Source organism: Dama dama, chromosome 22 (assembly GCF_033118175.1).
Source record: "Dama dama isolate Ldn47 chromosome 22, ASM3311817v1, whole genome shotgun sequence".
NCBI classification, from domain to species: Eukaryota; Metazoa; Chordata; class Mammalia; order Artiodactyla; family Cervidae; genus Dama; species Dama dama.
The window spans coordinates 9,268,314-9,292,609 of NC_083702.1; the positions used below are offsets into that span (position 1 = coordinate 9,268,314).

Genomic DNA, 24,296 nt, shown 5'->3' on the forward strand with positions numbered 1-24,296 from the left:
GAGTTTGTGATGGACAGGGAGGCCTGGCGTGCTGCGGTTCATGGGGTCGCAAAGAGTCAGACACGACTGAGCGACTGAACTGAACTGAACTGAACTGAGTGGCAGCAACCTGTAACCCGATTCACACTCAAAATAGACTCTGAACACAAAATCTTCAGTACTCACTTCCGCTTTCCCTATGCAGGCAGGCCCTCGTGGGCATCACGTACCACCTGCCCTTTACTCCCAAAGGCAGGTCTGCCAATCAACCCACTGGCTGAGGAGAACCCAAAACCATTACACAAGGCTCCTCCTGCCTTCCCTCTGTTGAAAACAGTACCCTCCACCCAGCTGGCATGCCTTCCACCTCAAAGTCATCCTTCACTCACTCCTCCTGCTGCACCAGCCCCCACTTGGTAAAGTCCCCTGCTGCCCACATTGCACCTACATGCAGCCACCCCACCGCCTCAGTCCCTCCACTCATCTGCTCAGATTCACCCGCTTTGGGGCCTCTCACCAATTTATTCTGCATGCTGCCACTGCCCTGACCCCTAATCCACACTCCCCGGCTGACAAAGCTGTGGTGCCCACCACCGCCCATCAGATATCACGACTTCCTCAACAGGAGATTCGATGTCCTTCCAGATCTGGCTCAGTCTCAATTCCAGTCACCTGCCTTACAGGTACACAATTCGAGCTACTCCAGACTCAAGTTTCCAGACTACAAAATGTGGTTTTCACCTCCTCACTTGCTCATTCTTGCCTATCTGCCCGATTTGCTTCTACTTTTTGTTTGAGGCAGACCTCCAATGTCCTCTTTTCTATACCTATCTGTGATTTCCCGCCCCCCCGCCCCGCTCTCCAAGTCGTTTTGGCCCCTTTCCCGTCTATAAGCTCTTGACCCACTTCTAGTCCAGAGCTACCTCCTGCGAATCGCCACATCAGACCTGTCCCTAGATGGGCCACATCGTTCATCACCACCTCAGAGCCTACCATGATGCCAGGGCAGGCCCTTTGGGAAAGTTGCTGAATTAAATACAATCATCAGGTTACAGTGGAACTTGCTGATAACACTGGCATGAGAGGAAACATAGCTCACATACCACTGGCCAAGAACTATTAAAGTACTCTGTGTGCATTTTCTAATTCTTACAATAAGCTGAAGAAGTAGGTACTATCTTGGTGGTGGTGCTCAGTCATGTCCTCTTTGCAACCCCACTGTAGCCCGCCAAGCTCCTCTGTCCATGGAATTTTCCAGGCAAGAATACTGGAGTGGGATGCCATTTCATCTACAAATGAGGAAATGGAGGCCTAGACAGATTGAGTGATTTGCCCTAAATCCCACAGTTGTTAGCAGCAATGCCAGGAAGGCAGTCCTCTGAGGTCTGGACACTATGCTTGCTTTAGAGACTTTTGAAACAGAGTATAGTTATGTTTACAGCTTCCCTGGTGGCTCAGTTGGTAAAGAATCTGCCTGCAGTGTGGGAGACCTGGGTTCAATCCCCAGGTTGGGAAGATCCCCTGGAGAAAGAAATGGCAACCCACTCCAGTATTCTTGCCTGGAGAATTCCATGAACAGAGGAGTCTGGTGGGCTATAGTCCATGGGGTCACAAAGAGTAGGACTGGATTTAGTGACTAAACCACATAGTTATGTTTGGGGGAACATGATCTAACCCTCAAGAGAACTGAATCCACTGAAGAATGAGCCAGCTGGAACAAGATCTAAGTTTTAACCAGTAATTTTTCTAGCATTTTCATACAGTAAATGTTTTATGAAGAAAAATGGTCTCCTAGTAGGACTTGAAACTAGGGCCTTTTTAACTGGGAACATTTTATAAGGAAACATTCTGTTATTTATGTTGGTATTTCCTTCAGTATGCCTAAAGAACTTTGGCCACTAAAAGGAAAGATTCTTCCTTTCCTTATCCTTTGTATCAGAAAAAATGAAACCTACAGGAACACAGGCCTACCTACCTGAGGCTTCTTAATGCATCTGTGAGGTGGAGGTGGGAGAGAGGCAGGCGTGTCTCTGGAAGGCACCTGTGTCCACTTTCCCTTGAAATTAGGATGGGAGGGGAAAGGAGAGGATCCTAAATGATCCCTCCTAGCTTGCTGTGGAGGAAGACCAGGCCCTTTTCCAGCTGCTTCTCCCGGGCCTCAGGATCCTCCAGTTTCTGATTTTTCCGGAACTCACGGCGGATGGAGGCAAGGTAGAAGTCTCGATCAGTGTAGCGAAGCTGTCGGCCTTGGCGAAGCAGAGCCCGGTAGAGACTCAGCACCGCCTCTCGGCTCCATGAGGCCATGGGGGACTGACAGGGGCTGGGCGTCAAGCTATACACAGGAGGGAAAAAAGAGAAGCCTAGAATCAGAATTAATGATAGAAGGGGACTACACTGTTGTTCAGTCGCTCAGTTGTGTCCGACTCTTTGTGACCCTTTGGGCTGTAGCCTGCCAGGCTCCTCAGTCCATGGGATTCTCCAAGCAAGAAAACTGCAGTGGGTTGCCATTTCCTTCTCCAAGGGGATCTTCCCCACCCAGGGATCGAACCCACATTTCCTGCATTGGCAGGTGGATTCTTTACCGCTGAGCAACCAGGTAAGGCCAGAAGGGCCTATGAAAGTGAAATGTGAAAGTGTTAGTTGCTCAGTCGTGTCTGCTTCTGCAAACCCGTGGCCTGTAGCCCGCCAGGCTCCTCTATCCATGGGATTCTCCAGGCAAGAATACTGGCGTGGGTAGCCATTCCCTTCTCCAGGGGATCTTCTTGACCCAGGGATTGAACCCAGGTCTCCCGTGTTGCAGGCAGATTCTTTACCATCTGAGTCACCAGTAATTCTGTAGTTCTTAATCCAGGTCTCAGAGACCCCTTCAAGGTCACACTGTGACTTAGTGGCAGGGCCAGGACTAGATCCCAGCCTACAGACTCCTCCTGGGAAACTACCAGTTACACTGAAAGGTCAGGGACTGGAAGCTGGACTACCTGGGCTTGAATCTGGGCTCTGCCACTTACCTGCCATACCATTTTGGGCAAAGTACATAACCGCTCTGAGCATCAGTTTCCTCTCTTGTAAAATAGAGATAACGCTATCTACATTTATATACTGCTATGTAGTTTTAGGCTAATAGTATTTACCCCACAGGGTTATTTTGAAACTTGCCTGAGACATCCCATGTAAAGTGAAAGAAAGTGAAAGTATTAGTTGCTCAGTCATGTCCATCTCTTTGTCACCCCATGGACTGTAGCCTGCCAGGCTCCTCTGTCCATGGCATTCTCTAGGCAACTGGAGTGGGTTGCCATTTCTTCCTCCAGGGGATCTTCCGGACCCAGGGGTTGAACCCAGGTCTCCTGCAGTGCAGGCAGATTCTTTACCATCTGAACCACCAGGGAAGAAGCACGCATTAATATAACTTCACCACAAGGGGCCTCAGTCATACTTGAATCCTAGCACCAACACTTAGAAAGCTGATTACCCTGGGCAAGTTTCTTAACCTCTCTGGGCTTACCTTAGTTCCTCATTTGTAAAATGAGGATTAAAACTGTATTTTCCATATGGTTAGTATGAGGATTAAACGTGGTTAGAATAGCACTCAGCATATGCCAAGCCATCTATTGGGGCAGCTATGATTAATGCTACCTCCCCTTGTGTGTTTGTAAGTGCTCAATAAGTATCAGATTTAGTTACACATAAACCACCATCATCTACCTTCAGTAACAATAAACCCTTACAGAACCACGGAGTATTACCATTTGTAAATTGCTTTGTCATCCATTATCACATTTAAACTGAGGAACTTATGAAGTGGACAGGGTTCATAACAACAATGGTTAATGTTTATTGAGTGTTTACTCGCCAAGTACTGGCCAAGCAGGTCCCACATGACATCTCATTCCATCAACAATTCTAGTGTCACCAGTATCCCCATTTTAAGTGGAGGAAACTGATGCTCCCAGAGAGAAGGAACTCACCCACAGGCAGGGCTGTAAAGGGGGGTGCACTTCCGACCCCACTCTGCCTGCCTGTGGAATGAAAACTACCGTTTGCTGGGATCGTACCACGCATACAGCACTTCTAGGTGCTGTACAAACTTTCCCAGTTCAGCGCCTGGCACATACCGAGGGCTCAAAAAATAAACGAAGGACGCTCACAACGTCCCTGTGTGGAAAAAATGATCACTCCTCTTTCTGAAATAAAGAAATGAGACTGAATGGGAGAGGTAGCTGACTGGTAAAAAAGGTCTGGACTTTGGGCCCAAAGTCAGCTACCGTCAGCTTCCGGCCTTGCTGCGCGAGCGTGAGCAAGCCACCGTCCCCGTCCCTTTACCCTCAACTGCAGAAGAGCGCCCCTCGGCGCCAAGGGTCTCCCTGAGTGGGACAGATGAATCCAGAAATTAACAGAAAAGTGTTTTACGAAGTAGGAGGCGACTGGCATGCAAGAGCTGTTACAAGGTCGACCGGCGAATGGGCGGCTGGGCCCTGGAGGGTCCCCAGGTCCTCCCCCTACCTGGGGGGCATCGCACCGAACCGGGGTGGAGAGACCCTGAGGCTGGGGCAGGTCGGCTCTGGGGCCCCGGGAGAGCTCCGGAGGTTGGGGCGGGGCCCCGGAGCGGCCTCCAGGGGGAAACCCAGGGCAGGCTGGGGCGAGACCCCCGGTGGTCAGGCCGATAGTGTGGGCCCCGGCCGGGCTGGGGACTCAAACAGTGACCCTGAGAGAAGGCGTGGCGAACCCCCAACCCCGGCCTTCACTCCTCCCCTCACTCACCTGAGGACCGCGCGCACTTCCTCTACTCGAGATTCGCCTCTCGCCCGGTACCTCTCCTGGGGTCACCCACCAACATGGCCCCTTTACTTCCGGGCCACGACCTTGCGCCCGGAGCTGAGAGGAGGAACCGAAGGGATCCAGGAGGCCGACGGTGGCGGGAGGACTTCCGGTCTCCCCTGCCTAGGCCTCTCTCGGGGTGGGGCCAGGAGCCACGTCGGGCCCCGCCCCCTCGCGGGGCCCCGCCCTATAGTCCTGAGTCCCGCCTCTGTACGTGACGTCACCTAAGGATGGGCCTGGCCAGGCCATTTGGACCCCGCCCAGAGGGCCCCAGAGGGCGGCGGACGAGTGATCTAGTGGGAGAGAGGGGGAAAGCGGGGATCAGCCGTTGTGCGGGGTGGTCCCCCAACCTGCTTTCAGCTCTGTAACCTGTCAGGCCTCAACACTGTTTGCTGATCTCCGGCTGGAGCCGTGGAGGGTCCCTGGGGAGGTTTAGCACTAACAATGTTCCCTATCGTGGCTTTTAAAGCTCTTCCAGATTGCTCTCATTTTATCCTTCCATGCTGTTACCGCTCGACTGTCAAAGACCTACTGTTCAAGGTCCTCCTCAAACATCCCCTCTAGAAGTCTTCTCCAGCTCATTCCGCGCCCCTCATCCAACACACCTAGGTGTCTCTTTTGGGTCCCACAGAACTGTTTGCACATCCCAGTTAGGGCTTCACTCCTTCAAGGAAATGTGTTGTTTAGGGTTTTTTTGTTTTTTGTTTTTTTTTTAAATATTTATTTGACTAATCTGGGTATTAGTTGGGGCTCTCAGGATCTTTGTTGTGGCATGCGAACTCTTAGTTGTGACTTGTGGGATCTAATTCCCTGACCAGGAATAGAACCTGGGCCCCCTGCTTTGGGAATGCAGAATCTTAGCCACTGGACCACCAGGCAAGTCCAGAAACATGTTTATTGGAGCCTGTTATTTGCTAGGCACTGTTTTTTAATTTCTTCATTACTCTTTGTCTGTCATCAGATTTGAGGGCAGGAGCCGTGTCCTTATGGAATCTGTCAGCCATCTAGCAGGAAGGGGTGGGCAACCACAGAGTGGTTGCCCACCCATCCAATTATTCTTGCGCAAATCTTTGTTTGGGGTCTCTAATGTCAATCCTAAAGAAAATCAACCCTGAATATTCATTGGAAGGACGGATGCTGAAGCTGAAGCTCCAGTACTTTGGCCACCTCATGCAAAGAACTGACTCACTGGAAAAGACCCTGATGCTGGGAAAGATTGAGGTCAGGAGGCGAAGAAGCAACAGAGGATGAGATGGTTGGATGGCATCACTGACTCAATGGACATGAGTTTGAGTAAACTCCAGGAGATTGTGAAGGACAGGGAAGTCCATGGGGTCTCAAAGAGTCAGACATACTGAGTGAATAAACAACAACAATGTGCCATGCACTGCCACAGGAATAGCAGATGAGATGAGATCAAGTCCTCATCTTCCCATGGGGACAGATGTAAAAGGAAGTGATAAGAATTGGGAGGAAAAATAATGCAGGAGGATGGAGAGAAAGGAGATGCTTTTATACCTGGAATGTTGCTGGAAAGCCTGTCTGATAAGAGGACCTGAGTAGGACCTGCAGGAAGGGCATTCCAGGTATTGGCCCTCAGGTGGGCCCTTAGTCTATCCTAGGAGCAGGCAGGGAGGAGGCCAGGGCCTGGGGGAATAGAGTGAGCAAGAGGTGGAGAAGAGGCAAGACAGGAGGTCCTTATCAGGGGCGGGGGAGAGGAGACCATCTGAGACAGAAGCCACCAGAGGATTTGGAGTAAAGTAGTGATGGGATCTGATATCCATTAGTTTGTCTGTGGTTAAAAAAACAAAAGTTGTACTTAGAATTAGCCAACTGGATTTAGTTTAGATGATACAATTTGTTGGCACCACCCAAAGCATTACGGGGCCAGTCAAACCTATATGACTTCTTCTCTCCAGCAGCCCCCATCAGGGTGTTGGCCTGTCTAGGTGATGTCATAAAAGCATCTTCCCAGCCTGTCTGATACCTGTGTTGATGGCCTTGACCTCCACAAAGAACGTGAGTGTGGTGCTGTCTTCTGTTTCTTTCACGGTGGATCCAGTGGCCGGGGGAACGTGGTGCTGGCATAGTGGTCAAGCTTGGTTCTCCTGGGGGTGCACTTCTGAGAATATTTAGGCTGCTGTTGGAGCCATGGTGTCTCGGTCCTCTGGAAGGTGGGTGACATGTGGGTCTTCTCTTGTGTGTGTGTGTCTTTGGATGCATTTCAGCACTGCCTTCCTGACCTTCAAAGTCTATTTTGAAGTCAGCTCTGGGAGGGCAGGGGCTTTCTTCTTCACTTTTGGTGTCATCTTTGCAAAAGGGGTCCCTGACTTCCATTTTCACAGGATCAGCCTGACTGGAGACTAATGGAAAGCTAAAGGGCTAAAGCAGGGCGACTGGTTAAGAGGCTGCTGCAAAACCCCAGGGGAGAGAGGACAGGGGCTCAGACCAGGGGGCAGCAGTGTGGGGGGGAGTGGCCAGATCCAGGAGGTATTGGGAGGTAGGGCCACAGTTCGCTGATGGGGGAGTGAGACAGAGAGTCAACCACGGCTTTGGGGTCCTGACTGAGTAATGCCCTGGTCCTTCCCCTGCTCCAACCTATTCAAGAGCATCGTCCAGGCTTTCTGTGATTCTAAAAGAAGGCAGTTTTCTGGGGTCTAGAGTCTCCACTCAGGTAAAAGAAGATCTCCCATGACAGAGGGAGCCCCATCAATACTGGGGAGACCGTGGACCCCTGGAACATCTAGGAAAGGGAGGGACCCAGATAGGGGCCTTGAGGAGGCTAAGATTTAGGCGTAATAATGTGTGTGGCATCTGGGATCTTAGGCATCATTCCTCGAGGGCTGGATTGGTGTGGGAAAAACACTGAAATGGCAGCAGATCCTACATGTGCCTTTATGAAGCACCTGTTGTGTGCCAGGACACCTGGCTCGATACTTTACAAATGTTGTGTCTAATCCCAACGTCCATGCTGACTCAGCATGACTGTCCTGGTGATGATAAGCAAAGCAGAGAAATGTTCAGGCATTTCCCTAAGACACTGGGCCAGGCAGCTGAGAGGCCCACAGCGGAGCCCAGGTCTGTCTGACTCCAAAATGTGTATTCTTCCAAGTCTTCAAGGCTGCCCTACTTTGCTCTTTAAGGAAATAATTTTGTGACCCACATAAGTCTTAATTGGTGACATTCCCAGCTGGAAGACCAAGGGAACTTTTATGTCTCCCCTGACCCTCCTGTTCTAGATAACATTATTTTGAGGAGGGAAAGAGGAAGCCCCCTTAGGCATCTGCCCTTCAGATCAGCTCCCCCAGACTCTTCTTGCTCTTCAGATCAAAGAGATAGTGAAGGACAGGGAATCCTGGCATGCTACAATCTTTGGGGTCACAGAAAGCTGGATGTGCCTTAGCAACTGAGCAACAAGACAGAAAGCTCAACCCAGCCCACCAACCCTCCCCAGCCTACCAAGCGAGACTCAGGGTGTAGTGAAAATGTAGATGCTCTTATTACCCGGGATGATAGAGACGTTGGCTATAACCGGATCAATGAGGACTCCATGATACAAGCAACTGGGGACCTGGAAATCATTCTCTGAGAGCCAACTCTATCCTCATGGGGTTTGCTATCTTCAGATGTCATCGATTCTATATTTACTAGACTAGAACCTGATATCCCTGGACAGGTGTTTCCCCCACTCTCCTGTGAAATCTTTGCTGCCCACATTGTGCCAGGTGGTGTTGAAATGGGCAAAGGGACTGTAAGCTTGTTCACTGAATACCTCTCTTTGGCAGGCAACAGGAAGGGGCTGAGGGCAGATGTGTGGGCTCAGAGCCCAGATCCCAGCTCCCCACTTTCCACTTGTGCACCTCGGGGAGTTTCCAGACTTAGGAGAAAGACAGGGAGACTGAGTACAGTGACCAGGCCAGAGCAATTGCTTGGGGAATGGTAGGTGGTTTCCCTTTACATCCTTCATCCCCATGGATTGACTACTATAGCCTGCCAGGGCTGTGTACTGGTGTACCCATTTTTTTTATTATTATTTTAAGCTTAATCCATGTTGTCATATCAGTTTATTCCATTTTACTGCTGGATAATATTCCATTATATGAATATACCACAATTTTAAAAATATTTATTTGTTTGACTGCCTTGGGTCTTAGTTGCGTCGTATGGGATCTTTCATCACTCGGGGTGATGTGACTCGAGTTGCCCTGCAGCAGGTGGGATCTTAGTTCCCCAACCAGGGATGGAACCTGTGCCTCTTGTGTTGGAAGGCAGATTCTTAACCGCTGGATCACAAGGGAATTCTCTCAGTGTACCCATTTTACAGATGAGGCACCATTCAGGCTGACTATAACTTCCACGACTACAGCTTCACGACTTAGCGATTGAACAAAAATGTAGCTTCCACCTCCTCAAGGGGCAAACTGGAAGTCCCCATACTGGGCTGGACCAAGACGTGTTCTTGCTTCACATCAAGCTTTGTAAGATACAGCCAAATATAAAAGACAGCTTTCCAGTTCGGCTTAAATGTTTAGAAGACCTGGAAGCACTGGACTAAGAGTTTGAGCTCCCCCCTCACCCTGATCCCCACTGCTCCCTGTCGTCTTCTCCATGGGTGTTCATTCATCGACATGACCCATTGGGCTCCGGTATCCTGCCGAGTCTGCCAAAGCCTCGCAAGGCTTTCTCATCCGAGATGGGAAGGAAAGGGACTCGGAAAGAAAGCATGATTGCCCACCGGAGTCAGGATGGGTACCCTCTCTGACGTATCTTCCCAGCTGTAATCACAAAGCACCAAACCTTAAAATATAGAATGAGGAAACCAAAACAGCACAGCTGTGCTCAAGTCCAAGGTAAATAACCTCCACAGCTCAGGAAAGGAACTGAAGCCGAAATTCTTGGTACAGCCTGGGAGCCAAGGTGGACTCTTGGGGGTGCTCGGACCTGCAGGGCTCCCACACCCACCCACTGGGAGTCCCAGGAGAAAATCCAGCCATGGTGGGGCAGCTAGAGTTGAAGGGATGGGAGCTAAGATTATTCCAGTCAAGGGCAAAGTATTACAGGAAGCAGGTGGGTGTGGAGGGCTGAGGGTCATTGGGCTGAGAGTCAGGGTGAAATGAATCAATGGCAGCTGTCACAGATGTTAGACCTGAGAGTTTATTCAGCTCCACTGACACCCCCCCAACTGTACAGCCACTCGGAGACAGAAAAGACTGGCCAAATTGTACTTGTTAAAAATCTTATGTCTGTGGTGAATTCATTTTGTTATAAGGAGTGAGGGAGGGATTGTAATTAATCTTTTTTCGAAACAACTATCTGATATTTATGAAACAATACTTCTTTTCCTCAATGCCACTTTTATCATATATCAAATTTCTGTGCATATTTGTGGACCCCATCTCAGAACGTAGTGACAACTTCACATTTGCGGACTTCTGGGTCAGGGTACTGCCTCCCAATGTTTACTACTATTATTACTACCACACGTTAGAGGCCAGGGAGACCAGTCACTCAAAGAAGGGTGACTTACTATGTGCCCAGGTCAGTACAATTCATCGAGGATTGAGTGAGTGTGGCCAGGCCTGGGGCAGACCACTGGAGACCCAAAAGTGAGGCCCAGCCCCTCTGCGTAAACAGGAGAGATGCTCCAGAGGTATGTCCTCTGTTCATGTTTCTCTCGGAGCTCCAGCACCTCTGGCACAAGGTCTGGAAACTTCACTTCCTCTGTAAAAGGGGAGAGAAGGTTCTCTTCCTCCCACCCCCCACCTCCTACCCCGCTGTGCTTTCAGCACGCTGATATGCCCCCAGCATCGCCTTCATCATGTTGTGTTACTTCCTGAGATTGGTTTTCTTTTATCATTTCCCACAACTCTTAATTTTTATACATTTGCTTTTCCATTCTGTGGCCTGTTTTTGTATCATCTGGCTCACATCCTGGGTGGTGTCCAGCGAGAAGGAAGAGGAAGCAAAGAGGGGAGCAAGCGAGGCGGGTGCTGGCTCTCCCACTAGGGGGCAGCGCTGCGCCACGAGAAGGCTGGTAGAGCCCTGGTCCTTAATCCGGCTGGAAGCGGTTCCCAGCCTTTCAGCAATTCTACCCTTAACGTCCCGAAATCCTAGGCTCCCCACCTCCGATCTCATAGACTGGAATGTGGGAGGAAACCCTTCCCAAATACTGTTCGGATTACGGGAGCGATCATATACCCAAAGGGCCTGGTGTGGACACAGCAGAGACCTGGGGGCCAGGTGGCTGCTGTCGTGGATCAGAGGCTCTAGGGTGAGGGCTTCAGGAGTTGCAACTCGAGGACTCAGTGCTTGTGGTGCCCGGGCTTCGTTCCTCCAGGCATGTGGGATCTTCATGGACCTGGGACTGAACCAGTGTCCCTTGCAAGGCAGTTTCTTAACCACAGGACCACCAGGGAAGCCCCAAGGTATCTTTAACAAAAGGGAATTTACTGGCACACATAGTTGAGAAATCCTGGCTGTGGGTTTTTTTGTTTTTTTTTTTTCCTTTTTAATTTGGCTGTACCAGGTCTTAGTTGCAGCATGTGGGATCTACTTCCCTGACCAGGGATCGACCCGGGGACGCCTGGATTGGGTGTACAAAGTCTCAGCCAATGGACCACCAGGGAAGTCCCTGGCTATGGGTTTTAGCAGAGGCTCCATATAGCACCCAGTGCTATAAGCTATACGCTCCACACACACCCCTGTATTATTTCTGGTAGTGGGTGAAAAAGAGGTTCTTTTTTATTCTTCTTAAAGAAAAGAATTTTTTTTTTTTTTTTTTTTGGCTGCTCCGTGCAGTTTGCAGGATCTTAGTTCTCTGACCAGGAATTGAGCCCAGGCCGTCGGCAGTGAAAGCAGGGAGTCCTAACCACTGGACTGCCAGGGAATTCCCAAGAACTCTTTTTGTTAATATTTATTTATTTGATCTCACCAGGTCTTAGTTGTGGCATGCAGAATCTTCGATCTTCATTTCGGCGTGTGTGATCTTTAGTTGTGGCGTGTGGATTCTCGGTTGGGGCACGTGGGATTTAGTTGTGGCATGTGGTTCTTTGACCAGGGATCGAACCTGGACCTCCTGTGTTGGGAGTGTGGAGTCTCAGCCACTGGACCATTAGGGAAGTACTCTCAAGAACTTCTTTTCTAGGAGCTTCCAGCAATTTATTCTGTATCACTAAGCCTGAATTGGGCTACTTGTCCATCCCTGAAGCCATTGCCCTGACCAGGCCATGGATGTATGCATTGGCTTAGCCATGCAGGGCCACCTCGGAAGCTGGGTGTACCCACTAGGAGATGCTGAGAAGAGCAGGTGCAGATGTCCACTGCAGGTAGCACTGACTACTGGGTGCCCAGCTCTGTGCCCACTGCTTCACAGGCCTTGTTTATTACCCATACCCAGCCAAGGCTTTGAGGTTGGAGTTGTCATCCCCACTTTACAAATGCTGAGATGAACACATCTAGGGCCATGTGATTTGCAAGTTGGAATCCGGAATTTGGACCCTGGGTGGTTGAATCATAACCCTGGTAAACAGTAGGTGATCAGTAATGGTAGCTACTATTAGGGAATTTTCAAGGATGACTCTCAGATTTCCAGCTGTTGTGATTGGGAAGATGACGCATCATCAACAGGATGGAACATACTGAAAGAAGAGCCTTCGGGGAAACTGAGTTCCATTTGGCTCCTCGGTATTTGAGGCGACTGTGACACTCAACCCCGGTGGGATCCATGAATAGGGTGCTCACAGAGAGGACTCCCTGGAGAGATTTATCTGATCCCACCTTTATTTTTAGATTAATTGATTACTTTATTTGTGGCTGCGCTGGGTCTTGTGCACGGGCCCTCTTTAGCTGCAGAGAGGAGGGGCTACTCTCCGTTGCAGTGCCCAGGCCCCTCACCTTGGTGGCTTCTCTTGATGGCATGGGCTCCAGATGCACAGGCTTCAGTAGTTGCAACACTCGAGCTCAGTAGTTGTGGCACATGTGCTTGGTTGCCCCGCTGCAAGTGAAATCTTCTCGGACCAGAGATCAAACCTGTATCCCCTGCATTGGCAGGTGGATTCTTATTCACTGTATCCACCAGGAAAATCCTTCGATCCCACCTTGATAAGAATCATGAACTGTAAGCAGAGCTGTGGGCCCAGGACCAAGCCCCAGAGAGACCCCTTATTGAAGGGCTGTATGGGGTAAATTGTTAGTCACTCAGTTGCGTCCAACTCTTTGCGACCCCATGCACTGTACCCCACCAGGCTTCTCTGTCCATGGGATTCTCCGGGCAAGAATACTTGAGTGGACTTCCATTCCCTTCTCCAGGGGATCTTCCTGACCCAGGCATCGAACCTTGGTCTCCTGCATTGCAGGCAGATTCTTTACCATCTGAGCCACCAGGGAAGCCCTATGGGGTAAAAGGGGCCCAGAAAGGCAACCAAGAAGGAATGACAAGGAGGAGGAAGAGAAATGCACTGAGGCTAAGGGAAGGAGTGTTGAGAAGGGATGCATGGTCCATGTGTCAAGTGCACCACATGAGGAACTGCAGGGAGAAGACATGGTCATAATGGTAATAACTCGCATTTACTAAGCTCTCATCATGCTCCAGGCTCAGTCCCAAGCTCTGAGCACCCTCACACTCACTGCAGAAGCACGTTCTATGAAGATCCTCATCTCACAGATGATCCAGGAGAGCAGGTTGACCAAGGGCTGATGAAAGGCTTGATGGAGGCAGCTGAGATTGTACCAATGGTGACATCTTTGCCCCCAGTTTGGGATAGCATCTCCCCTCCTTTTCAGTCAATGTAGAATGGGCTCTGGTTGATCTAAGCCAATCAGTATATGTCAACCCCTGTCCACTCTCAGTGATCAAGCCATGATCACATGACCTCATCCAAGTCAGTGAGATCCAGACCCAGGACTTTTAGGAGCTCTATTTCTTCTGTGCTGAGTACACAAGATGAGATGGTGTGAGCCCTGGAGCTGCTGCAGCCATCTTACAGGCATGAGGGGTAAAACCGTCTGAGAATGAGGACACCGGTTGGGATGTGGAGCTGGGCTGAGCCACAGAGAGAGCTGGATGACAGTGTGACACTGAACTCTGCCTGAAGCTGCATCTGAAGCCTTTACCATCACTGACCTTTATTGCCAGCAAACCAGTAAACTCCTCTGCTTTTCTAGTTTGGGTTGGATTTTCTATCATTCATTGAAAGCAAACTGTATCAGTTATGTAGGGCCACAGTTAGGCTGTGTAACAAATCACCCCCGTAGCTTAGTGGCTAAAGCAATTCAGCTCATGAGACTGGATTGATGGGTTGGACTTGACTAGGAAGTCCTCTGGCCTTGACCAGTGGGATGATGGAGACAGCCAGGCCATATGTTGAGGCCCCAGCGGTAATGATTATGTCCCTGTTGATGTTTTGTCTCTGGAAGCTTTCAGGAGTCTAGGATAGGTGCTTCAATGATGGTCTGTGTTACTGATGGAGGGTTGGGCTTTTCTTGCAAATACTGCAGGAATAGGTTGCAGGCTATAAGAGGGTATATGAGAGGCCAGATTGTTTTTTCCCTTAATTTGGGTTTGTGTGACGCTTCCTTGGGATCATAGTCAGGCAATGGTTTTTTTTCAGCAGCAGACCTCATGGGTGGAATGGGTCCTTCTCAGAGCCTCTTTTCAGTGGGTCTGTGAGGTTGAGGGAGTCCTGTCTATGTGACTGCTGACAGGCTGGCAGGCTCATTCTTTTGTGTGTTATCCCTTCCTTTGTCAAAACAATGCAGGTCAGGTCTGAGCAGGTGGACATGTCTCTATAGCAGCTGTCCACCCACTGCAGATCAGAAAAACTGTTCAGCTGAACCCAGCCTGAATTGTAGAACTGGGAGCAACTAGATTGTTGTTTTGTCTACTATATTTCAGGGTGATTTGTGTTGCAGCAATAAATAGCAACCACGTTTAAAAAAAAAAAAAAAGACTATTAGAAGACTATATTAATTTGAGGGGCTTCCCTCCCTCGTGGCTCAATGGTAAAGAATCTCCCTGCCAATGCAGGAGACACAGGTCCAATCCCTGGTCCCGCTGCTGAGCCTGTGCTATACAGGCCAGGAGCTGCAACTACTGAGCCCACTGCCGCAACTACTGAAGCCTGAATGCCCTAGAGCCTGAGCACTGCAACAAGAGAAGCCGCTGAAACGAGAAGCCCTTGCACTGCAACTAGAGAGTAGCCCCCTGCCTGCCAATGTAGGAGACCTGGGTTCAATCCCTGGGTCAGAAAGATCCCCTGGAGAAGGAAATGGCAACCCACTCCAATATTCTTACCTGGACAATTCCATGGGCAGAGGGGCCTGGAAGGCTGCAGTCCATGGGACTGCAAAGAGTTGGACACGACTGAATGACTGAGCACTTCCAGGGAAGAATTCATCCCCTTTGTACCAGAGCACGGTTTATTTCATTTTCACCCTTATGCTGTGGTTTTATAATTTTGGATTAGTGGCTTTTTGTAGGGATCTTTTAATTGGACTTCTTATCTTGAACATGCGCTTGCCTCTATATCCTGTTCCCACACCCTGTGAAGTTGCCAATATCCAAATTCAAGGTCTCCAGATTTTAGCAGAATCTGTCAGGGCCAAAGCTGTTATTGACACTTGCTTATGTTCAGGGATTCCTGGTCTTGCTTCATTTCTGGGCATGGCATATTGGTTACTTTGGTGGCAACTCACTGAGATCTATTTTTTTTTTTAATGCCCCTTTATTTTTTCTTTTTAAAATAGTTTTATTGTGCTATAAATCACAGAACATAAAATTGATTCGTTTGATATGTCCAATTCAGTGTTTTTTATACACTTATTATATGTATTATATGTATGTGTCTGTTCTGTGAATCACTAGTTCTGTGATTCTTTTTCTCTGGAGATCTATCCTGATATTAATATTAAAAAAAAAAAAGAGAGAGAGAGAGAGAGTAGCCCCCACTCGCCACAACTAGAAAAAAGCCTGTGCAGCAACGAAGACCCAGCAAAACCAAATAAATAATTTTTAAAATACTGTATTAATTGTAAAGAGTTAGTTTCCTATTACAATTGAGTCACTGGGAATTCACTGGGACAGCAGATGAAGAGTCAAGGATGCTGGTCCTGGGCAAGGCCTTTCACTCCTTTGAGCTTTAACCAGAGATCTGTTTCAATCCAAAACATCTGTGGGTGTTGCCTGATTTGGGGCACATGGGTGGAGACTCCCAATGGGCTCTAGGATGATGGGCCTTTGGGATTTGGATGGTTTTATCTGCACACAGCCAAATCCCCCACTTGCAAAGCAAACTGGGAGGATTTTAACAATGGGTCTTGACTGCAGTCATCACGTTTGCTCTGGTCTCTTCCAACCTAATGGAGCTTACCAGGTTGCCAAGCTTTTTTCTTTATTTCATTTTATCCACTGCATGCAGTAAAGCTTCCTATGGGCTATTTTGATAGAGAGGAGACTGAGTGTGGAAGAAAATATATGTCTCCCCTCCAAGGTCATGGAGCCCATCAATGCCCCCAATGCCTCCACTGGCCATCCAGTGGAGGGGGCAGTGTTTTACTTGATGCTTGCAGACAGTGACACCAGTTCCTGCACGATGCCAATTTCTGGATTCTGGGGACTCTTCTGGGGACTCTGTGCCAGCATCACTTCACTGTCCTGAGGTCATGCTTCCCTGCATTCTCCACTGACTGTGGTCCCTCTGAGAACAGGGACTGTCCTCTCTCTCGGTAACCCATGACCCAGCACTGGGCCTGGCTGTCAGAAGCCTGGATGATGTCTGAACAATGGCACTGGCATCCTCTCCACCTCTTCCCCCACCCTCCTCCTCCTCCCCAAATGGACTCAGAGATGGAGTGAAGTTTGGCAGTTAAGATCTCAGTTTCTGGAGTTAGGCAAACTGCCCTTCCCTGCCTTGTTGAATGTATCCAAGCCTCACTTTCCACATCAATAAAATGGGAGTGACAGGGAGGGAACTCTCTTAGCCCAGAGTTTGGCACAAAATAGGCATTTCATTAAAAATGTTTGTGAATGATTACAATGGTGATAATTCACTATCAGACACAATTTAAAGGCTGTAAATTTGACCTTAAGTAGTGGGTGGGTCACCATTGCCGTCTTCCAGATAGATGAAGCATCTACATTTCTCCCACTCCTGCTCAAGTCTGCACCTGCGGGCGCCTTCCTGGGCTTTGGGGTGTGTGGCTAGGAGTCCAGATGTCAGTTATGGGCATAAAGTGCTTGGCACTTCCTGGGTGCTCAGGCTATATCTCTTCCACTTCTGCTCAATCCTGCACCTGCGGGCGCCTTCCTGGGCTTTGGGGTGTGGCTCGGAGTCCAGGAGTGAGTTATGGGCTTGGCACTTCCCAGGTGCTCAGGAGATATGAGCCTCTGCTCTGGTCAACCAACACCGCTGTCAATCCTCTTTCCTGTCCCCAGCCTCAGTTTCTCCATCTAAGACAGAGGCTGCACAGTCACCCCATGAGGGACCAAGGCAGAGTTCATCTTTGAGACTCTCGTTAGAAAATATCCAGAGGCTCCCCTTCCAGGACAATGCCAGGATCCAAAAGACCTGGAATAAGCCTCCAGGAAGTCCCCACGTTCCACGGCCCAGGCACCATCACAGCACAAATCCAGGTTAGCTCCATAGGAGAGATGACCAACCCTGGAGGCTGCCATCCCCACCTGCCCTGGAGGGTTGGTACCCCTAATTCAGGTCTGACCCCACACACACTAAGTGTGTGGCCTTAGGACCCCTGACAGGCGCACAGTAGTGGAAGAATCACTCCCCTCTCACTGGAGGCACCAGGGTCTTCATCTAGAGCCCCAAAGGGGTCCCTGCCTACCTCAGGAGGGTGTGGCCAGGCCCGGACCCACTTCCTCCTTCTGTGAAGGACCACCCGTCATCGCCCCCTTTCCAGGCCCGTTTCCACTGGTGGGAGGTCAGAGGCTCCTTTGGTCGGGGTGAGGGGTGGGTGTAACTGCATCCCTAAATGAAGATGCTGGGGATGCCCCCCCCCCACTGCCTGTCAAGTCCTCAGGCAGGCTCACTGCCCCCCACCAACCCAGCAAGCCCAGAGTCACCCACTCACACCCCTTCCTGCGCCAACACACCCCCAGAGCGGCCACTCAAGTACAACCTTTAGACTTTGTAGCTGTTTTTATTATTAATATTATCTTCTCCTTTAAGCATCCCTTTAAGGGTGAAATGAAATCCAACCATTTACAGAGAAAATGATTTCAGAATGTACATATTGATTTTACCTTACAAAAAAAATAATATTATTATCGGTGTCCTTAAATTACACATTTCCCAGGGCCCCACCTGCTGCTGGGGCAAGTCCTAGTTCCCCACCCTGTCACCTTTGTCCCCAAAGCTCTCCTACGCCTGCCTGTGGGAACCACCACACCCTAAGGAAACCCTCTAGGGTGGGCTGGGTCTCCATGAGTCTGGAGACCACAGGGCCGGGGCTTCCCAAGGAAGGAAGGAAGGTGGCTACGCGACAGGGCCAGCACGTGCTGGCGTCCCATTTCACAGTTTGGTTTGCCTTCATAGAGGGGAGTGGCCCAGGGCTCCCCTGTCCCCGAAGTTCCCAGTGTATGATGTGACTCTGAGTGAAACTGCGACCCCATGCCTCGGTCCCCTGACCGTGCGGACGGCTGTGCTCGCTCTCCATGGCCCGGCCTCCACTGGGGGGTGACCATGAGCACGCCTGGCCCTCCTTGTCCGAGAGGGAAGGTGGTGTCTGGCACGTCTGAGCTCCTTCCCTCTTTCTACCTTTGCCCCTGAGCTGATGAACTGGAAGCCAGGGACCCCTGCCAGCCTGGAGGGGGGATCTCCCCACAGGTGTGGGGGGTGTGGGGTGAGGAGGCTGTCAAGGTGGGAGGCCCTGGGCTGGGGCTCAGGCACGCGTCCCCAGAGATGCCTCCCCCGGGAGGTGGGCAGAGGTGGCTGGTGGGCAGGACCTGGCCTGGGGTGACCTGGAGCCACAGGGACACCCTGACCTCTTGAGCCACTTCTCAGCCCCAAGAGGAGCCAGGGGGTGGAGGGGCGCTGCTCTAACTCCGAGGGAGGGGTTGGTTCCCTTGGGACACCCCCTCAACCAGAGGGACAGTGGGGGCCCCCCAGTCTGCTTCATGCCCGCCTGCCTGAGGCTGTTCCGTGGCCAGCTCCCCACACCACACTGGTTCCCCAGGAAACCCCCCAGTAAGACACGCTGAGAATGTCTTGGCTGGAGGCTTGGAGGGACGAGGCCGGGAGGTCATGGGCTCGCAGCGGTACAGTCCTCAGGTTGAGAGCATTCTCATTCCTTGGACTGAAAGACAGACAGACAGACGGACCCCCACATCCCTTTTAGCCTGGCTTTCTGGCTCCCCGGGTTGCCCTTCTGCCTCAGTCACTTTGGGGAGTTGCAGGAGGTGTGGCCACAGGCTCCGGGTCCCAGCAAGGGGAGGCCTGGGCCCTGCTCCCACGTCCCACACACAGGCATGTATGTACAGGGACACACCAACACAGACACGAACACCAAGCATGCACCCATGCCGTAAACACACACGCACACAGACATGTACCGTTCACAGGCAGGCTCCGCATCCCAGCATCACTGGCTAAACACCCGAGGGGACCATTGGGAGGGGGCGCCTCTTCCCTGCCCACCACTGCATGCTCTCAGTGACCCAGCCCTGGGTCACAGTGAGGCGGGCAGGGATGGGCTGATCCAGGAGCTGTGAGTATGCCAGGAGGGTCCCACCACTGCGACAGTCACTTCTGCCCTCTCCCCTCCTCCCTCAGGGTCAGAGACGCCCCTTGTCCCCGTAAGTATCCTCTCCGCCTTCATTTTTTCCCCTCCTTCCTTTAATAGGTGAAAGGGGCAGCCCAGCTGAAAACTACTTTTCCCGCTTCCCTTGCAGCTCTGGTGGCCAAGTGACTGAGTCCTGCAAGATGCCATCAGAAGTGACTGTGCCATCTCTGGCTCATGCTCTTAACAGAAAGGGTTGCACTTTCTCTGTTTCCCTCGGACATGGATGCACACGTGATGGTGGGAGTTGGAGCAACCACTCTATCCAGAGTTGGAAGGTGTGAGGCAGGAGAGCAGAGCTGCCCTCCAGACCACCACCCTCCAGAGAGGTAAGTTAGAAACGAGCTTCTGTCTGCCGAAACCACTGTATTTTGGGATGTCTTAATTACAGCAGCTTAGAATCTACTCTAACATATACAGCCCCCTCCCCCGAGGCAACTAAGGAATGAGATGACAAACAACTGGCCTTAATGTCTCTCGTGGGCCCAGAGCAGCCTCGTGGCCCCTTCCTGGCCCCAAGCCAGCCCCCAAAGGGGCACAAGGGTGACTCTACCTGAGGCAGTGGAGAGCTGGGGCTGCGGGTTCCAGTGGGAAGGGGTGACAGGGGAGGAGGCTCCCCACCCCCCCACATCTCACCTACTAGGCTAGCTGATGGTCCCATCCCAGCCTGAGAACTGGACTCTTGGAACTTGCAAGGACTGGGTGGGCAGCCCACAAGACAGCGATATAAAAAGTAAGAAGAAATGTCAAGGCCAGCTTGGGAACCTAAAAGAAGACTTGCCAGGCTTCCCCACGCCTGCGTCCTCTCTGGAGGGGCTGAGGGGCACAGGGCCATCTGTGCTGTGTGTCCTGTGAGACGAGGGTGGAGGTCCCCGCTCCCTCTGGCCCAGCACTCCTGAGGACACTACAAAGCACCCACTGGAGCTTCTTCCCAGCTGCCGTTTTTCATTCCCTCCCACCCTGGTGTCCCTGCTTCATCCAGGGCCCGAATGCGACTATTTACAGAGCCCTGGGAACTCCTGGCATCTCTCCCTTCCTACCGTGGGTCCAAAGCCCCAGGAGGCCAAATGGTGGGCCTCTTCTCCCTGGAGGGGACTGCGGAGCCCCACTTGGCTGCCCTAGGGCGTTCCTGCAGGCTCCCTCCCCCACCCTGCCCACCCACCCCTCCTCCCCTGTAACCCTCCTGCGCTCTCTGCCGGTACCTCCCAGCCGCAGCACTCCTGGGGGCGGTAGCACCTGCTCTCCTCCCCTGGTGAGGAAGGGTGTTTTCTGAGCTCACAGGCCTGACCCTGGATTCACAGGGCCTTGAGTAGGAAAGCCTCCCCCACCTTCCACTCCTGGTCCTCTGACGAACCACCCAGAGGGTAGAAGGAGGCAGAAAGGTAACAACAGGAGGGGCAGGTGCCAACACCCCACCACACCCCCACCCTGCCACGGGCCCTGTAAGATCATGCAGCCTTAGCCTTCAACCACATCCAATTTGCCCCTGGCGGGTGGCCTTCCCTCTGAACCCTTGTTCCGCCGCCCACCAGCCGCTGTGCTCTTGGGCTCCTGGTAGGGGTTGTCCAGCAGGTAGCGGAACTGGTCGTAGTTCTTCAGCAGGTATTTGGGGGCGTACATGTGCTCGCTGGGGTCGGCCGGTGGGTACTCCTGCTGCGTGCCGTCGAACCAGCCCCCCGTGCGGATCAGGCTCCGGATGTAGTTGAGGTCCCGCTTGTCCTCGTAGTCGCCCCAGCGGGGGAAGTCGCCGTTCTGGGCTGACACCAGCTTGAAGTAGATGCCCTCGGGCGTGAAGCACCAGGAGCAGTGCCAGCCGGCGAAGTGCAGGGGGCTGCCTAGCGACCACTGCACCAGGATGTGGCCCGTGCGGTTCTCGTACTGGCGGAAGTTGGGCATGGTGTAGTACTGGCGGCGGCGCAGGCGGATGCCGTCCAGCCCGTACACCGTCTGCAGCATGTCCACCGTGCAGCCCGACACCACCTCCAGGGTGCCCGGCTGCTTCCAGAAGAAGCCGTACAGCGACTTGCGCATGTGGAAGGCGAAGGGCTCCGTCCAGCCGTCGTAGAGCTTGAGGAATAGCACGCCGTCGCGCGCGGGGATCTCGTCGGCGTCGTCGATGATGAAGACGTCGTCCGGCCGCAGGTTGCGCAGGCGCGACACGCCGTCCTGCGTCAAGAAGGTGCGCAGGTAGTCGTCGGCGATCCAGCCGTCCTGCCGCCCGCCCAGCGGGAAGTGGTCCAGGAAGACGTACAGCACCTTGTGCCGGATGTACTCGAAGGTGCCGTTGGTCAGCATCTCGCGGAACTTGAGCGGCCGCGGCTCCCCGTACGCCGTGAAGTTGGACTCGCACACCACGAAAGCGTCCACCACGTCGCCCAGCTCGTGGAAGCGCACGTCCAGCAAGTCGAACTCGTGGTTGATGTTGATGGCGTTGATGACCCGTCGCGGCACCTCCCGGGGCACCAGGCGCTCCTTGGTGGGCAGGTTGGAGTACTGCACCACGGTGGGCACGCCACAACTCGGCCCGTGCCAGCCCGGGAGGCACACGCACTCCACCCACTTGCGCCGCGCACCGCCGCGGCCCCCTGCTCGCTCCCGGGCGCTCAGCAGCTGCCGGCCTGGGCCCCGTGCTGACGACGACGACGCGCCGTCGCCCGCCTCCATCTTCTCCTCTGGTCGCCCCGATGGGGGCTTCTCCAGCATCTTGGTACCTGGCTTGAAGCAGACACCCCCGGCCTTGGTGCGGACGAAGTACTCGGTGGTGTCCTCGGGCAGCACGAAGTCCATCCGGTGGAGCTCCTCCGTGGCCTTGCTCGGCGACAGCGGCTGGAGCAGGGGTGAGTGGGAATAGAGCGGGGTCCGCAGCAGGTCGGGGCTACCCGGCTCTGGGCTGGCCTGGGGTGTGACCGGGGCATTGTTCCAGAAGAAGCTGGACACCAGGTTAGGGCTGAGAGAGGCCAGTTCGCGGGGGAAGGTGACATAGGACAGGGTCTTAAAGAAGTGCAGGAAGGAGATGAGACACAGGCCGGCCATACAGAACATGAGAAATAGCTTGTAGCGTTTCATCTTCATCCTGCAGGAAACGGGAGAAAGCAGAGAAAGCAGAGCGGTCAGGAGTCTGCAAACCTGGCGAGGGGAGCCTGAGGCTCTTCTCCTGAGGGAGCGAATGCAACTTCAGGGAAATTAAAGTAGAAAAAGTCGTGTTCAGGCTTCAGAAGCAAGAGAGCAGGCCTCTGGCCAGCTTGTGCACTGCCTGGATTCCCTGCCTGCCCGCAAGCACAGCAAGTCAGGCAGCACTTTAAATAAGAAAGGGAATGGGTCTTGGGATTCTTGAGCCCCTGGAGGTCTGGCCAACCCCCTGGGGTCTAATGAAATCCTGTGACTCACAAGGTGAAACAAACAGCATTGTAAAAGTTAAAAAACAAAAACAAAAAAAGACAACCCAGAGCTGCATTTTTTAACACAAACTGCTGATGGTATCAGGTTGTGGCCTGGGATTATAAACAGGAGCCCTCAAAGCTGCGATTTGGATTATCACCCATTGGGTGTGTGAACCGCCCAAGACCCTTCCCATTTGGGACTCCAGACTGCAGGGACCTCCCAGAGATGGTCAAGTCTGGATGTAGGTTGTTGGCCCAATGTGGTGATATATATGTTTTTACTTCTCTCTATTGTTTCTATTTCTTTTCTTTTAATGACTGTATGTTGAAATTAAATCATCTTCTATAGAAAATTGAAATTTTTATTTGTGTGCAAGAGTGGTTTCAAACGAATCCTTTGAAAAGGTTTACTAAAAGGAAAGTAAAACTTTTGGCAAAACAGCAGTGGGTTCCAGCACCTGGCCCACCCCACCATGACTGTACCAGCTGCATCGCTGGGCTTTACTCCAGGAACAGAATGCATCCTGGGAGAAGCTCAACCCTGCAATGCAGAACCTGCCCCAGGGGGCTTACAGGCCCTAAGGGAGGGGGAGAGTGGGTTGTAGGTTGCAGACATCGGGTCCCTTCCCTGCACTGTCCAGGATGCTTTCTCCTTCTGTCTATCTGTCTGTCTCTTTATCTGTGTGTGTGTGTGTGACTATATTAACAAACCCTTTTCACTGAAAAAAATTCCCAGGTCTCAAGGGAACACTTCTAACATATTTAATAAATAAAATTAAGAAAAAGTTATCCAGAGGATGGTGACTGCAACCCCGAAATTAAAAGATGCTTGCATCTTGGAAGGAAAGCTATGACAAACCTAGACAGTGTATTTAAAAAGCAGAGACATCACTTTGCCGACAAAGGTCCATATAGTCAAAGCTATGATTTTGCCAAAAGTCATGTGCAGATGTGAGAGTTGGACCATAACGCAGGCTAAGCACACAAGAATTTATGCTTTCGAATCCTGGTGCTGGAGAAGACTCTTAAGAGTTCCGTGGACAGCAAGGAGGTGAAACTAGTCAATCCTAAAGGAGATCAACCCTTCCATATTCAATGGAAGAACTGATGCTGGAGCTGAAGCTCCGATATTTTAGCCACTGGCTGCGAAGAGTCGACTCATTGGAGAAGACTCTGATACTGGGGAAAATTGCAGTCAGGAGGAGAAGGGGATGATAGAGGATAAGATGGTTGGATGGCATCACCAACTTAATGGACATGGGTTTGAGCAAACTCCAGGAGATAGTGAAGGAAAAGGGAAGCCTGGGGTGCTGTAGTCCATGAGGTTGCAAA

At 51.8% G+C, this 24,296-nt stretch overlaps 2 protein-coding genes across 16 annotated transcripts in view; both read right to left on the reverse strand.

Moving 5' to 3' along the window:
• Positions 1-2,070: 2,070 nt before the first annotated feature.
• Positions 2,071-4,905, reverse strand: LOC133043555 (mitochondrial ribosome and complex I assembly factor AltMIEF1). The gene is made up of 2 exons (XM_061124496.1): positions 4,738-4,905; positions 2,071-2,311 (listed from the first exon to the last, which is right to left on the reverse strand). Exon 2 carries the CDS (start codon positions 2,281-2,283, stop codon positions 2,071-2,073), a length of 213 nt encoding a protein of 70 aa, XP_060980479.1. The 5' UTR covers positions 2,284-2,311; positions 4,738-4,905.
• Positions 4,906-17,932: 13,027 nt separating this feature from the next.
• The window catches only part of MGAT3 (beta-1,4-mannosyl-glycoprotein 4-beta-N-acetylglucosaminyltransferase), a 39,242-nt gene continuing 32,878 nt past the window's right edge, over positions 17,933-24,296 (reverse strand). For all 15 annotated transcript variants that reach the window (XM_061124512.1, XM_061124503.1, XM_061124510.1 and 12 more), the window contains one exon: positions 17,933-22,657. In XM_061124512.1, the coding sequence (XP_060980495.1) occupies positions 21,043-22,656 (1,614 nt within the window). In that variant the 5' untranslated portion in view covers position 22,657 and the 3' untranslated portion in view covers positions 17,933-21,042. The remainder of the gene's footprint in view (positions 22,658-24,296) is intronic.